Raw genomic sequence first — 17,356 nt, 5'->3', positions numbered from 1 at the left:
GCCTTGCATACACGCAAGACCATGGGAGATATCTAGGAATGTACTGGAGAACAGAAAACTCTGAGCCTACATAGGGGCGGCTGGATGGTAAAGAATATACAGGACAAATGATTGGGATGAGCAGGAAGAGAGAGTTTATAAGTACCAAGATGAGGAGTCTTCACCTCCTTCATTTTAGACTGGTAATACAGAAAGACAAATACTCAATGGTAAAATTCAGCAGGAGCTAAGAGACTTGAAAGTTTTAGTGAAATTGCTTACAGGAGATAAGAAATTTATAGATTTCCTCGGATCAGAGAGAGAAGCTCAGGGGAACATAAACAGGGTGCATGTGCCAAGACCATTCAAACAGCTCAAGGAACTAAAGATGGCTTATGTCCAGTATGAACCAACAGAGGCTGATAGGGAATATTCCTGTAGAAGCCTCATCCCCAGAAAATTGAAAGTGGGTAGCCAAGGCCTGCATATCAGGAGGAGAGTATTTGTTATAGAGGACAGGCAGGGACCTAAGAAATTAGTTCAGAATTTGTCTCTAGGCCTGTGTTGACATTATCAAAAAAAAAAAAAAAAAAAAATCAGAGACACAGATGTTGGAGCTTTGATTGTGAAACAGCTAGCTTTTAAGAAGGCTGGTACTGCATGCCAGGCCACGCTAAGGCCTCACAGTAAGAGAACTGACATAGGCAAGTTCATTAAGATTTTTTCAGATAATGGAACTAGCTTACACTCAGGGATTATCAATGGTGGCTGCCTTACAGGAACTTCAATTAAAAATATGTTACTCCTACAGAGAAAGCAAGACATAGGGAGGAAGAAATGCACAGAGCCCTCTAGAGGTTACTTTGGATGTGTTCAGGAAGGGCACTGGGTCAGACAGAGTCCCAACAAAAGAGGAAATGGGGATCAGGCTTGTGCCTGAGATACAGCCACAGATTTTTCAGTGGTTTGGGGGGCAAAAGTTGAGCTAAGACCAAGGTCAGTCCTGGCCAGCAGCTTCGTGCCACCTTGTGCTGGGGTCCGAGGTGGGCTCAAAAAAAAAATGGCTGATGGCACAGCAGACATCCTGAAGCTCCTCAGGGTAACTTACAGCCTTGGGAGATGCCACTGAAGGAACCGGCTTCCCTTTTGGCAGCCATAACAGCCGAACATGTGCTTGCCATATACCTGCCTTGGTCACTTAGAGGTCAGATGCCTGTCTTGTGACAAGGAACCAATCAGAAGTTAGCTGGTGGCGCTATGCTTTACGACCCTGGGTGTGCTTTACGGACAAGCGCACAGCAATGACGTAGAGAGCATAGCAACCACCCTGGGAGGGCCTATGAGCCATAACAACCAGTTGACCAATCAACACAGGGCAAGCCCTCCAAGCCTGGAGGCACACCAATCATGAGCCTGTGCGTACCCCTAGACACTCCCCTTACGCTGCCCTATAAGATCTTTGGGGAGACCTTAGGAGCCGTCTTTTTCTAGCTGTCCGCCATGGCGGGTGGGTGAAAGACCCGAGCTAACATGGGGTTAGCTCGTTAAATTACAATAAAGCCTCGTGCAGTTTGCAGCAAGCTCTCGAATCCGCCTGGTGATTGGGGTGACCGCGAACCTGGCCTGAGACCCCGGATACTTGAGTTTTCGGGGGTCTAACATTTTGGGGGCTCGTCCGCGATTTGCGACCACCCTTCACCTGAGTGGATTCGATCTTGGAGGTAAGATGATTCGAGCTCGCAATTTATATATGTTCAGTGTTCTATGTTTCTTGTTTTGTCTCTTGCTGTTTTGTTTGGTGCCATGATTTGTATTTGATCTGGGCAGAATTTGTATTTGTAATTCGGACTTCTGGGGAAGACCCTGAAGTCCTGCCCTGGATGAAAGTCCGAGGGTTGCTTGATTTGATCTGCGCAGAATTTGTAATTTGTATTTGATCTGCGCAGAATTTGTAATTGAACCATAGGGTAAGCAGACTTGCGAGAACCTTGGTTCCACCCTGGATGAAAGTCCAAGGTTTGGTTGTAATTTTGGTTTGGGGCACCATTTCCTTGCCGCGGTTTGTCCTGTCTAATGTTTGTGCTGTCTAATGTGCTGTCATTTGTGTTATGTGTTTCTTAAGCATCTCTTTCTGTCCCTGCTCACCCTATGCATGTGGCATGCATGGGTCAGGGGGTCAGGGGTCTTTTCTTGATTCTCTGAGCACATGGCGCCACCTCAACTGTGATCGGCAGATGCGCCCTGTGGACAGACTGCCACTCTGAGGACACCCAGGACCCAGGAGGTATGGACTCGGGCCAAGGACACTTGGACCCGCCTCAGTTAGCCGCCGAGTTCTGCCGCCGTCTTCCCGGCGCCATTGCCTTATGAGCAGCGTGGGCGGATTGGGTTGGCGTCTGTTCTTTCCTGTCTATTCTGTGTTATCATCATTGGTTTTCAATTCAGGATCCACCACGCCACCCCCTTTCTATCCCCACCTGCGGGTCTGAGGCATGCCCAGTAGGACTGTTTCTGCCCCAGCTGCCGTTATGGCTGTTTCCCTGCTCTGGGGGAACATGGCTACAAGGCTGAGATCTGCTACCCGTCTTTCTGTGCTCCACACACATGGTATGCAGGGGGGCCGCAGGAGTCTTTTTCCCACCCCTGGATTGGCCAAGGGTCTGGGGTTACCAGCAGCACCCCCACCCCAGGTCTCTCTGCCTTGAGCACATGGAGCTAGCTCAGGCAGATGAACCATCTGTCCTGATCCGGATATTCAAAAAAAAAAAAAAAGGGGGGGCCTTAAAGTTATTAAGAATTGTAAAAGGGACTTTGACAAAATTTTTATGTTGACTGAGAAATAAAAAAAAATGTAAAAGACTTAAGTAATAAAGAAAAAAAATTGTCTAAAAATGTCTAAGAAAGTCAGAGAAATAAAATAAAAGGTCAAAAAAAAGTTAGAGGTCAGAGAAAAAGATTGTTACAAAAAGTTATAGAGGGTTAAAGTTGTAAAAGGTCAGAGGAAAGTTGTCAAAGGTCAGGGAAAAGGTTGTTACAAGTGAAAAAAAAAATGTAAACTGTGCTATGGTTTCTCATGTCTACAAACAGTAATTTTTAAAAATGGTAATATAAGTTAAAATTTTAACCATATTAAGCTAATTCTGTTTTTAAAAAGTCCTGTTTATTTCTCAAGTAAATTATGTATACTTGTTTTAAAAATGTTCTATATCCTGGTATAAACTTAAGCATGTTAAGCAAAGCAAGTTACGGCCATTTTGTAACTGGTCACATGACTTGACTGGTCGCCATCTTGACTAAAGATGACCGCATGGAAATTAGAGGTACCATCTTAGAAACAAGTTTTACAATTAAGATTTAAAATGTTAATGCTTTTATATATTACAGAAAGACCTTAAGGGAATTTAAATTTCTTTTTAAAACCAGTTTTCAAATGTTTGTTTTTATTAATGTTTGTACTTAAAGAGCTTCAATTTAGAATTATTTTTAAGCAAAGCCTGACAGTGTAAAGTTCTTGTTTTATAAAAGATGCTGATCTATATAAGACGGTACAGTTTGTGTTTTCAGAAGTTAAGTTTAGAATGTTGGTGACACACACCTTTAAGCTCAGGATGTTGATGGCACACGCCTTTAAGTTTAGGGCGTTGGTGGCATACGCCTTTAATCCCAGCATTCGGGAATAAGAGTTAGATGGATCTTTATAAGTTCAAGGCCTGCCTGGTCTGGCAGATCGAATTCCAGAACAGGCTCCAAAGTCACAGAAAAACCCTGTCTCAGAAAGAAGTTAAGCTACTGTTTAAGGAATATAAGGTAGCTCTATGCAGTTTTAAGTTCAGCTGTATTACAGAAATAAGACTTTACCTAGCCACCTATGTGCTTAATGTGTGCTTAAGGCAAGTAACTAAAACAGACAAACAGACCTCTAATGCTTCAGAGATCTTCAGAATATGGCATTTAAATTGTTATCTTTAAAGTTTATAATGTCAGACAGACTGCCAGATCCGGACAGTGACCCAAAGTCTCCAAAGATTATGAGGCAACCCAGTTCCTGCACCTGGACCAGTGAGCGAGATGCTCAGATGTGATACCTGCCGCCTGCCAGAACCTAGCCGAGACTGTGGACAAAGCTGCTGGACACTGGAAAATTGATTGCACCCCTTTGCCTAGACAAAACAAGGTCAGTCTTTTCCATGTCCCTCTTCCACAGAGAGGAAAAAAACTCTCACAGTATAGGCCTGGCGAAGATTGCTGTTCTTTGAGACAGCTGCCTCCAACAGTAATGGAGAAACTTGGGTTTGGCTAACTGTATATAGACTGGCTTCTAACTGGCTTCTGTCACTTTTTAGTAGATTCGGACAAAATATACCCTTCTCAGATCTCTGAAATATTACTGGTTGTCAGCTTGACAGCATCAGTCAGTCAGATCCACTATAGACTAGTCAGTATGTTAGCTGATAAAATAGTAACTATCTACTGTTCAGGCACGAGCTCAAAGTTTTTAAGTTTATTTTGGTTGTCATCTAAGTACAAACTTAAAGGGCTTTTCATCAGGCCAAAGGCACCTCTGTCCAATCCATACCTGGCTCTCTGGACAGAAGAAAAATGTACATGCTTATAGCCCAAATCTGCAGTTTTTGCTAGGACTCAAAGTTATAAATATGTTCCTGCTGTTTAAACAGATATCTGCTTTTTCTGCACTGCGGGCTTCAGTAAATAAGTTTTAACCTCTGTTCCTAGTTTAAACATGTCTTAAACAGGTTTCTGCTTCTGGCAGACATCTGAGTATCAGTACTCACTACAGGCTGTTCTAAGTAGATTGCGAGCCCTGGACTTGCTGTGGATGTGAACCAGTTCAGCTGATATGGACACCCCCTGTCTCTGCAACAGTGTCTGCTAACCAGAAGCCCCTAATAAATTCCCCATTGCCTAAATTCCTTTTTGCTTTTGACTAGCATTTCAACCTTCTGGGGTCCCTAACTTCGTCCCAAAGTCAGCAGGAAGCAGTTTGGAAAAGAATTTCGCCGTCCATTTTCCCTGGTTAAAATGCTAAGTCAAAAGGAACTCCCTTGCATGGGGATGACAGTATCTATCACTCCCTGATGGGGATGCTAGAGAGACAGCAATTCCATGATTGGAATTTACAAAAAAGAAAATGGGGGAATGAAGGAACCGGCTTCCCTTTTGGCAGCCATAACAGCCGAACATGTGCTTGCCATATACCTGCCTTGGTCACTTAGAGGTCAGATGCCTGTCTTGTGACAAGGAACCAATCAGAAGTTAGCTGGTGGCGCTATGCTTTACGACCCTGGGTGTGCTTTACGGACAAGCGCACAGCAATGACGTAGAGAGCATAGCAACCACCCTGGGAGGGCCTATGAGCCATAACAACCAGTTGACCAATCAACACAGGGCAAGCCCTCCAAGCCTGGAGGCACACCAATCATGAGCCTGTGCGTACCCCTAGACACTCCCCTTACGCTGCCCTATAAGATCTTTGGGGAGACCTTAGGAGCCGTCTTTTTCTAGCTGTCCGCCATGGCGGGTGGGTGAAAGACCCGAGCTAACATGGGGTTAGCTTGTTAAATTACAATAAAGCCTCGTGCAGTTTGCAGCAAGCTCTCGAATCCGCCTGGTGATTGGGGTGACCGCGAACCTGGCCTGAGACCCCGGATACTTGAGTTTTTGGGGGTCTAACACCACTATGGATGATGCTAGTCAATGTATATAAATGCTATTGATACAGCCAGTCAGAAACTGTTTTAACACCTTATGGAGAAAAAAAAGCAATATATTTAAGCTTAGATCTGTTCAAATTTTGGATGCTCATATTTCAAGGATTGACTATAGCTACTGTGTTAGGAGAAATTTCAATTAGGGATTTTTCTTTTCAACAAACTGATCATAACCTAGGCAAAAGGAGAAATGTGAGATGTATGCAAGTTATGAATGAATGGTGTGGCCACACCTGGATGCATGATGTGAATATGAATTTATGAATGTGAACGAATGGAAATGCCTAAATTGTCTTGGATATGATTAGAGAGATACTTACGTTGCCTCGGATATTGTTTAAAAAACCACCAAAATAGCTTTAAATATAGTCAAAAAGGGCATCCGGTGGGTCAGTCAGTCAGTCAGTCAGTCAGTCAATGTCTTAACGGGAAAAATTAATGACTTAAGTCTTAGGGGATAGTCAACAAAAAAGATAGCAGAAGCCTATAGTATTAGCTTAGGGGCATGAGGAATCTGCAGATGATTCTATAAAATTTGGCATAGGACAGGATACAGATCATCTTAAATTTGTCTGATTAAAGAAGGAAAATTCAGAAAATAAAAGTTGATATGTGATTTTAAAAAGGGTTTATGAGGAGAAGCCTCAGGACACAGACACCCTGTTAGATTCACAGCTTGAATGTGTCTTTGTAAATGCAATTAGGCCAGGTCTTATCATCTTGTCAGCTTCAAAGGTTAGATTAGAAAAGGTTACTCAGAAACTTTAAGTAAATCTCAAAAATTACTTGGGTTATATGTTGTATTCTAAAAAAAAAAAACTAAGGCTTAATAGATAACAATAAGGATAGTTTACAATTTTTTGTTAGAAGTTGTTAAAAAATATTCAATGGTTGAGTCCCTTTTGGGAGGCATCTAATGATGATTTAAATCCTTTAAATAAGATTCTATAAGGAAGTAATGATCCCAATTTATCCAGCAGGTAACTAAGAAGGTAGACAACTCTTTCTATAATTGGAGGAGGCAATTCAGCATCAACAGATATATTATATTAACTATACAAAACAATTGGAAGCTTATGTGCTCCCCACAAAGCATAGTCCAACTTCTGTTCTAAGGCAGGAGGAACCATTATGGTGGTTACACCTAACTGTCTTGCCAGACAAAGTATTTAAACCCTTATTTTAAAGCAGTAGCCTGCATGATGCAGAAATGCCATGTAGATTCTAGGAGGTATTTTAAGAGAGAACCAAGTTTGATACATGTTCCTTATTCCAAGCAACAGGTTAACTCTTTCAGAACAGTGATTTGTGGGCAACTTCCTATGCTCAGTTTTCAGGGAGAATTGATAATCAGTTTGCAGCTTATAGGCTGTTACAATTTACTCTGATACATCCTTATATTTCCCTAAATTGTAAAAAACAGTACTATAAAAATATGCTATGTTCACTATTTGTAATAGCCAGAAACTGGAAGCAGCCTAGATGCCCCTCAACTGAAGAATGGATAGAGAAAATGTGGTACATTTACACAATGGTGGATCTCTGAGTGTGAGTCCAGCCTGATCTACAGAGCTAGTTCCAGGACAGCCAGGGCTACACAGAGAAACCCTGTCTTGAATAGCCAAAATAAATAAATAAACAAACAAATAAAATAAGCAAAAAATATGCTATGTTAGTTTTTACTGATGGTTCTAGTGAGAGAATCACTTGCATATGTTATTGACAGAAAGGAATAGACGGAGCAGACAGCTTAGGCTTCAGCTCAAATAGTGGAATTGGGAGCTGTTGCAATGGTCTTTCAGATCCTAGTAAATAATTCATTTAATTTGTACACTGACAGTCACTATGTCTTTAAGGCTCTTCAGGTAATAGAGACATTTCCATGCATAGGATCCAATAATAGTCGGGTTAGAATATTATTTGAGCAAATTAAAAATGCAGTTCACCTAAGAGAATTGCCATGGTTTATGGGTCACACTGGGAACCTATTAAATAAGGCCTTTCCATGGTTACTAGCCAAATGAAATGAGTTAACTGATCAATTAACAAAATTGGTTGATTTGCCTTAAATAGAGAAAGCTCTACAGTCTTGTAACTTCCATCATCAAAATAACAAAAGTCTAAGAAAACAATTTGGCTTAACCAGAGAGACTGCTGGTCAAATCATCAAACAATGTGGAATATGTCCACAATATCTACCTATGGCTAATTTAAGGGTAAATCCTCGATGTCTACTCCCTAACCGTCTATGACAAATGGATGTTACTCATTGTAGAGTTTTGGCAAGTTAAAAATGTACACGTGGCAATCGACACATCCATACCAGAGGCAATGAGGGCATTCCCATGCAGATTTTAAAAGGCCATTTTAACCTTTATAAATCTCCATCCCACAGGAGAATTGTTGCAGCCCTGAGAACTCAAGTGCTACCTCCTGGTGGATTTTTTCTGATTCAGGAACTCTTGGAGCTAGACCATGGCCCATCCCCTATTAACCTTATTTGTTTTACAGAGACTGGTTCCAGCCAGAGATGGGTATGGTTTTCCTTGCCTTCAGGGAATCCTAAGACAGAACACCGATGTTGGAATGTGTGGTTCCATGACAGGCCCCGCCTGGTAGGTTGAAGGAAGCCATGCAAGCCAGGCGAGGTCATCTGTCCTATTGCAGAAGCACAGGTTTCTTTTTATTAATTTAAGAGAGGGGAACTGTTGGGAGCAAGGAAAATTCCATTATGAAATCCAGCGGTTCCAGTAACCAGGAGCTCTGGTCTGCATTGAATAGTGGATGCTAACTGATTTGCTATTGAATGACATGGCCTCAGTAGAGAATGTCCCCTAGTTTGCATCTCTACAGAACTAAGCATTTGAATAGACCTGTACCTGGGAGGAGGCTAGGTATGTAAGTAACAAGTGAGGACAGGGATAGAGTGAGGACTATCTAGCAGGGAGAGAGGCTACTGGAGCAGAGAGAAATGGCCTCCTCACGGCCAGGGAAGCATGGTTAGGAGACAGCCAGGAAGATGTCAAATAAATAAGAGACTCCAGTTTTGCAGCATGGAACTGAGAGCTCTCTAAAGGTGACAAGATGCCTGTATTTGGTCTTTATCACCATTGGGTTGCTAGGAGTTTCCAAGTCCACGCTCCCCCCCTCAGGCAGAACCTCATGGCTTCTGTGGCTTGGGGCTGAGACATGCTAGGCCACTACATTTTCTAAAAAGAGGGAGGTGTGTTAAGTTAGATAGGTGAGGGTGATCTGGAAGGAGATGTGGAAAGGGAAGCAGTGATCAAAATGTATTACATGAGAAAAAATCGATTGTCTTTATTATGTACTTATTTACTATGTAGATGAGGTTCTGCCTGCATTCATACCTGCAGGCCAAAGGAGGCACCAGATCTCATTATATATGGTTGTGAGCCCCCCATTGTTTGCTGAGAATTGAACTCAAGACCTCTGGAAGAGCAACCACTGCTCTTAACCTCTGAACCATCTCTCCAGCCCCAAACTCTATTTTCAATTAGAACAAAAGAGAATAGTGATGGTTAAGCCTGAGTCTTTCTTTCTCAGTGTGGTCCAAGTTTGGAGCTTTTGTTTCTTATTGTAGAGAGAGTGGACCAGTCCTTTCCAGATCCAACATACAGAGCTGAAAATGGTTGATTTTTCCATGCAGTGACTGCTCCTACAGGAATAAGTTGGAGACACAATGCTAGGAGGAAATGTGGAAGCAAGGTTGCTTTCTATTCATGTTCATTTATCATCTATTTGTTTTTTTAGATTATTTTTATTTCATGTTGTATGAGGGTGTTGAATCCCCTGGAACTGGAGTTACAGATGGTTGTGAGCTGTCATGTGGGTTCTTGGAATTGGACCTCTGCCCTCTTGAAGAGCAGCCAGTGCTCTTAATCACTGAGCTGCCTCCTCAGCCCCTCATCTAATTATTTTCTAATGACATTTTGCCCATAGTTTCTGCCTTGTAGTGGAATTGGATGAGGGGCTTTTATGAATTTTTCTACCTTGAAATTCTTTTATGCTATTGAACACAGAAAATACATATGGAGAGCAGTGTCAGACATAGAGTAATAAGGGACTGGGGAGAAACTGTCTCACAGAATGGAAACCTCAGACCATGCACATTCTCAGGCATCTAACATGCCTGCCATTCTCTGACAGGTGCCTGAAAAAATAGATATGATCCTATCTGCTTTACATACCTCAATTACATAAATGAATTAATAGTAGAACATGGGGAAATTTAATTTATAGTCAAATGAAATAAAATAAAATGAGCTTTTCTAAATATAGTGACCATGTATGGAGTGGTACAGTGGTGGACTCGATAGTTGAAGCAGAGATACATAGGATGCTCCTTTGTGATGTGCTGTTTTTATCATTATATCTAACACACCTTTCTTGTAAGAAACTTCCTCCTGGCAACTTGGAGAATCTGAGAATGGCAGAGAGTTTACTAATATATGAAGTAAAAGTCACATTAACAGTGTCATCTTGATGGCTTCCTGGAGTAAGTTTGCTTTTTCCAGAGGTGCCTGGAAGGATCAAATTCGCAACAGATAAAGTGATATGGGAGGTCCTGAATGCTGCAAATATGTGTTGTTTTTATTGGTTGATGAATAAAGCTGTTTTGGCCTATGGCCAAGAAGAATAGAGCCATGTGGGCTATCCAAAGGAAGATATGAGAGACAGAAGGTAGAGTCAAGGTGACACCATGTAGCCACGGGAAACAAGGTGTGAGGTAACAAGCCGGTGATTTGTGATAGAATATGGAATAATAGAAATGGGTTAATTTAATTGTGAGAGCTAGCCAGTAATACACCTGAGCCATTGACCAAACAAGCATAATTAAGCCTCAAAATGATTATTTCATAAGCAGCTGCAGGAATCAGTGGGTGGGAGAGAAACTGGTCCAATGGGACTGGGCAAGACAGAGTAAAACTTTCAACTGCAGTGAAGTTTGTGAGACTTGAAGTAAAATAGAAAACTGTTTTCTCTCTCCAGATGCAGAAATGGTGGCTTAGTTTATTAGAAAAAACAACATAATTAATAGTGAGGTAAAATTAGGTTACAAATCAAAAAGTCATTATTGTGATATTATCATCACTGAGCCTGAGTGTGTAATAATGGCTTTAGGAAGAGGTTGGCCATGGCAGAACCAGGAGTGGGGGCTTCTGTAGGGGATGGACTATAACTGGTTACAAGGCATGGTTTAGGAGAGAAAGACAGTGAAAGAATTGAAGAGTTCACCTAATATAAACTAGAAAGAATTAGTCGAAGTTGATCCAGATGACTGGTCACTGCAAGAAGAGTTATGGGGTAATTCATTGATCACCTCAGTGAAGACGGAAGTATAGGAACTAAAAAGATGAAAATGAACAAAACATGACACATCTATTCAGAATTATTCAGTCATTGATGGAGATGGCAGCTCAAGAAGCAGAGCTGGCTTTGGAGAAGTTGAACAGCCTGGAGAAGGACGAGCAAATTTTGAAAATCAACTAAAGATAAAAGAATTAAGACTGAAAAATGAACTGGAGATGGCTCCACAGTTGGCAAGTGGATTCAATACTCAGTTTTTATGTGATAAAGTTCACCAACTTGAAAAAAAGACAGTTAAAGAATGTGGGAAAAGGTTTGGATAAAGAAGAAATGTAAAGAACAATTGGCTCTTTGAAATAAAGAGACTAAAAATGGAAACAACAAATTAAGAAGAGAGAATGAACAGTTTTGTCAGGGCATTACTGACAATCAAACAAATGGATTCACAGAAAGAATCATGTTGATCAGGGAGAGGAGAAGACAGTGACAACCCTATTACAGTTGCCTATTAACAAGTAAACAAATAAATAAATACTGTGAACTTGGTCAATCTATGGATTAAATTCAGGCCTTGATGGAAGCTGATGAGAAAATTGGAGGTCAGAACAAAGAAATGTGAAAAAAAAATCTAGAATAGTCAGTACAGGATATGGAGATGATGAATGACTATAACAGAATAAAGCCATTGTGTGTAAGACGGATATTACTGTGGACCAGATTTTAAAAGAGAATGGGCATTGGAGATTCCAGTGTGAGAGCTCACAGACCTTCTAAAAGCCTGGGATGAAGAAGATGACCCAGTCATGATGGCTGTCCACGCAAAGGTAGAGGAATAGAAGGTACATTTCTCAATTGAGAAAATCTTTCATGTTTTATATTTTGATTTATGCTAAATTTTTATTTTGATTTTATGAATTTATAGCAGAAAATAACATTTATATTGTGTTTTTTTAAGTTTACTGTATGTCTTGTCTAGGAAACTTCTAAAATTGCTATCTGTAGGCCTCAAGCACATTCATTTATTAAACAAGCACTTCCAAGTCCAGATTAATCAGGAGGTGATTAGGAAAAAGATCTATCAAGATCAGTTAGAAAGACTTTTCTGAGTACCCTCTTTCTGTGCCTAATTACCATATTCCAATCTCACCTAAAACCTCATCACACACTGTCAAGAAGCTGGGATTATGATGGTTGCTATTTGTGAACCCTCTGAGATGACTGAAATAATAATTCTTACTGTAGAAGCTGTCACTGAAATCTCACCACTTCTAGCCATGCTCACATGGACCTTATTGACAATTTGGAATTGTTTATTGTCTGGGAATCTCAGATAATCTATATTTGAAACAAATGTAGCTGTATTGGGGATGAAGGTGAATGAATCAAAAGGAGTCAGTTAATTTGTGAAGCTCTAGAAAGTAAATGTTTTAGCCAATCCAGTTGCTGTTGTAATCACGCTGATGCATTTCAAAGTGAAAATGCAATAGACAGACAATTCATGAATGAATGAGCATGACAGCTTTTGAATTCCTTACACAGATAAGTGGCATGCCAATGTTTTTCAACTGTGGAAAATAATCTGGGAACCATTGATAAACAGCAGTTGTTTGGATCATAGTTAATTATTTTATATTGGATTATCCCATATTGGGTGACATTTAGGAGGTTTCCAGTATCTTTGGAAACAGTGTTTTAATCATAATTTTTGCATGTATATTACTTTGCAGATATGTAACTATTTTGATAGAATCAATTTCAAGTTTTATTTTAATATAAGTTGCAAATATATCTCTCTAATTTGTCATTTGTCTTTTAGTTCTCATTTTTTGATGTGAAATACTTGTTTTATATTATGTAATTTAATGTATTCTATTTTTAAAATATCAAGACTTTTTTGAAAACATACTCTGATTTAATATTTCTTTGTCTTGCATTTGTACAACTTAATTTATTGTATCCCCCAAATTAATTCCTTTATCAAATTCATATTGAGCAGATTAGTTGGAAGTGTTGCCCTGTGTTCTCTAAACCCTGGATGGAAACAGTTGCTCTCAGTTTCCAATTTAGAGGAAAGACCTACGTAATTATGGAATGTGTAACAGGGGTTTATATTCTATGACATTAGCACAAGCATTTGATAAAATAAAGTGTAGATTTTACTCATGTGGGCTGATGTTTCTGAGCTTTTATCTTTCTTCAAGTCAGCATCACATCCTCCAAATTTAAGAATGAACTACTGCAGTAGTATTTTTTCTTTTTCTTCACACCTTTCCTCACAATTGGTGGAGATCTGATAAAGCCACAGCTGTGCAAAAGCCTCCTGAAGAGTCTCCCTGTGGCAGAGCTGTAGCTGCACACCCAGCTGCAGTTTAGGTCCAGGCTTCAGGCTTGCTGGGAGCACTGTGCCCTCACTGCACAGAGGTAGGTGCCTGAGTCCTCCAGCTGGGCGTCCCTGATGTGCAGGGTGCTGTAAAGCTCTTTAGAATCGAATGTTGCAGTTAACCTCCCATTCTCCTTTGTTCCTAGAACCATGTAAAAAAGATTGATGAGGCTGCCCCTGGGATTCTGCTGGAACCACTGCACAGCATTCACGGCTGTAGAAAACTTGCATGTCAATGTAGAATTGGTTCCTTCATGGAGACTCAGGGCTGAAGGATTCTGCTCCACCTCAACTCCTCTCACCCCTGCTTGGAAACAGAAAAGCAAATCAGAATCAGTGAAGGGTTTCCACCCACACCTGTCAAATATCCCAGAAGACACCATGAGGATGACTGCATAGGAGCTCTGGGTTGGCTCCTTCTTCCTCCACCACTGACATCTCTGGAGAATCCCTAAAGCAATGTAGGAGAGCACAACTCACAGCAAATCTGCACCCACAGAATCCCCAGCACAGCTCTCAGCTTCCTCTGCATGGCCCCTGTTCAGGTGCTGGGATAGCTTCTCTCCAGCTGTGAGGGTGTCAAGTCTTGTGCCCAGACACACTTGTGCTCACACACAACAGCTTCTCTCTGAATCACCCAGCTTCCTCATTCATTTGAAAAAGAAGCCACGCCCACCTTCACCTCCTGACTCTGCATGGCAATTGCTCCATTGGACCCTATATTTCTAATGTAACACTTCTTATAAGGGGAATTTGGGGAAAATGTCTGAGGAAGAGGAATACATAAACGCAAAGGACTGGTGGGAAAATTAATAGCTCCAGTGTGTTAAGAATGCTTGGAAGGATCCTAGTATGATATTTTTTTTTCCTTTTTTCATCTTGAAAAAGAATTTCATACACTACATTATGGTCATAGTCCACTCTCTCCCAACTCCTCTCAGATCTTCTCCACATTCTCACCCACCCAATGGCATGTCCTTTCTTTCTCCCTCTCTACAGAAAGCAAGCAGGCAACAACAACAATAAAATCCCCCAAATTTAAAAACAGTATCAAAGAAGAAATACACAAACAAACCCATAAAAGCACAAGACAGGAAACCATAAAATACAGATGAATGCCCATTAAGATTAAAAGAACACCCAGACTAAGTAATATGATACAAAATACCTTTGGGTTCATTCTGCGCTGGCCACCTACAGCTGGACATGGGTCCCCACCCTTGTGTATGGTTAATAGACCCAGTGAAGAATTTCTGGATAAGTTATTCTTTTACTTCCTAGGTTAGGGTGTACTTTCTCTCTCTCCCTCTCTGTCACTCCCTCCACCCCTTCTCTGTGATATAGGGCATTGAAATAATTTCCAGTTCTTTGAATTTGGGATTTTTCAACAAAAAGATTTAAAAATGAAAGCAGTGTAGATGTTTCCCCTTGAGTGTCCATTCTAATAATATCCAGTGAGATTCTATTTTGTTCAGAGAATTGTTATTAAAATAGGTTGATAGACACATGGGATCCAGCTAACAGGATATAGGCCTCTGTGGTTTTCAGCAGAATGATTGAGAGCTAAAGATCCGGATGATCTCAACACCATCATCCCTACTCCTTGCTTTCTGAGTGGATTGCCTTGTGTCCTTATGTCTCTTCTCAGATCTTCAAACCCCTAGGAACCTTAAGTAATTTCTAGGAATCCTGCAGTGCCCCCTAGTGGATGGCCACCACAAGTAAATGTGACTTCAGGCCATCTCCACAGGCTCACTAAACCAGCCCTTTTCACTCCATCATTTTCTGGTTGAAAAAAAAAAAAAAAGGAGATGATCAGAAGACAAGACTGTCTAGATGGAGTTCACAAAAGAAGAGATAAAAATGGCTAAAAGATAAATCTCAAAATTGTTCATCATCTTTAGTAATTAGGAAAATGCAAATTAAAACAACTTTGAGATTCCATCTCACCCAAATTAAAGTAACTAAATTATTAAAACAACTGACAACAAAGGTGGGGTAGGTTGTGTGTGTGGGGGGGAAGAACCCACCCTTAACTGTTGTGGGCAATGAAAATTGATGGAGGTACTCTGGAAATCAGTGTGAGAATCTACAAAGAACTAAACATAAAATCTACCATAGAACCCAGCTATGCCACTTCTTGGTCTATGTCCATAAAACTCCACATCCTACTCCACAGATACTGGTTTATTTCATTGATGCTCTATTCACAGTCACTAAGAAATAGAATTTCCTTATATCCCACATGAGATTTCTCTTACTCTAGAGAAACTTAAATGACATCAAGAACCAGTTTATCTGTGCAAAAGGCACCATCACACTTCAATTCCTGTCTTGTATCTCAAAGAAAGGTGATGACTGCCACATAAATAAGGGAGTGCTGTGTAAAAGAGGCCATAAAATTGACAAAAATGTCTTTATTGGAAAATATGAAATGGAAGTCAAAACTGATCTGTATGTTGCTGATTTTAGTTAACACTGTTCCCCCAACATAATATTTCTACTGATTATTTCAGAATTTCACATGATGCTCCCCAATCCCACTTAGGTCCATGTGATTTCACTCACTTCCAGGACCATTCCCCCATCCATGTGACCTACCCCTCAAAAGAAGAAGAAAAACAGGAGAAACAAGTATTGTTTATATGCTCACTGGAGCAAGGTCAAATTCCTAGTGGGGTGACCCCTTCCCCCCCAAAAAAATTGAGTCCTTCCATACCCCCATCTCCACAAGCCCAGCAGATGCCATAACTGTGAAGAGCTACACTTTAACATCCCGAGTTTACTTCAATGGCTGCCTGACTAGACTGTTTCTTTTGGGAGTGGACTGTAGGAAGTGGGGAGTGACACAGAAGCCTTTTATTTTCCTCATTCACAACTGTGAGGCTATAGACATCATTACTACTGCAAAAGAAGCATCCTTGTTATTTATAGTCAGCAACAATACTGACCATAGCCATCTACATGGCCTCTGATGGGAGTTCAGACTATAGACATCAACACAGGCCTCAGCTGTAGAATGGTCAGTGGACACCCTCATGACCCTTAGTGGCAATACAGGCCATGGACATCCACATGGCCTCCTGCAGCAGCATGGACCATAGACATCAACATGGCCTCAGGTGTCATCCCACGGTACAGACATCCATTTGTCTGTGGTGAAACATCAAACTTGTCTCAGGTGGCAGCACACACCACAAACACCATGTGGCCTCCAGTGGTGGCATGGACCACAGGTATCGCCAAGGACACAGGACTATAGGAATCAACATGGCCTCCAGCAGCACCATGTGTCAAAGATGCCAACAAGGCCCCTAGCAGTAATACAGACCTCAGACATTCACATGGACCATGGGCATCAACATGGAATGGGGCACTAGCATGGATCATGGACACTGATGTGGCCTCTGGGGGCAGAACAGACCATAGGAGTCTTTCAAAGTTGCCCAATACAAAAAATGAACTGACCTCCATCTCATTGCTCTGTCATTCTGTCATTGCTCACACCAAGAGTGATGGTCCACTTGGGCATGGCTCTCCAGGGACGAAGTCTACTAAAGTGTCATGTCTCTGCACAACTCCCTGATAGCCCTACTCAGGAAGGACATGCATCCTTCTCCAACACCTTTATCCTCGACAAATCTCTAGTATCATCTCTTTCCACCACACACTTGTTCCTCCATCCTTTCCATCTCTTCATCACATATTTGTGTGGTGATATTTTCTTTATGATCCAACAAATAAATCTTGCTTGATGATGAGAATGCAAAGCTAGCTGCATTAGTTAGCCACACATGCAAGGAAGTGGTGACACACACCTTTAATCCTGGCAACCACATTAGTGAGCAACAGCAGCCAGGCAGTGGTGGTAAAACTGCTTTACATGCACATACTCATAGCAACAAGACACTGTCTGGCTCAATGTTTCTAATTTCTAAAT

At 41.1% G+C, this 17,356-nt stretch overlaps 1 gene segment (V, D, J or C); it reads right to left on the bottom strand.

Annotated features, from left to right (window-relative positions):
• Positions 1–13,418: 13,418 nt before the first annotated feature.
• LOC118238082 lies at positions 13,419–13,948 on the bottom strand. The segment is given in 2 exon segments: positions 13,419–13,720; positions 13,897–13,948. Coding segments are annotated over 2 exon segments (354 nt in total).
• Between the last annotated feature and the right edge of the window lie 3,408 nt (positions 13,949–17,356).

Source organism: Cricetulus griseus (assembly GCF_003668045.3).
Source record: "Cricetulus griseus strain 17A/GY chromosome 1 unlocalized genomic scaffold, alternate assembly CriGri-PICRH-1.0 chr1_1, whole genome shotgun sequence".
In the NCBI taxonomy this organism is placed as follows: domain Eukaryota; kingdom Metazoa; phylum Chordata; class Mammalia; order Rodentia; family Cricetidae; genus Cricetulus; species Cricetulus griseus.
This window is presented reverse-complemented; position numbering and strand designations above follow the sequence as displayed.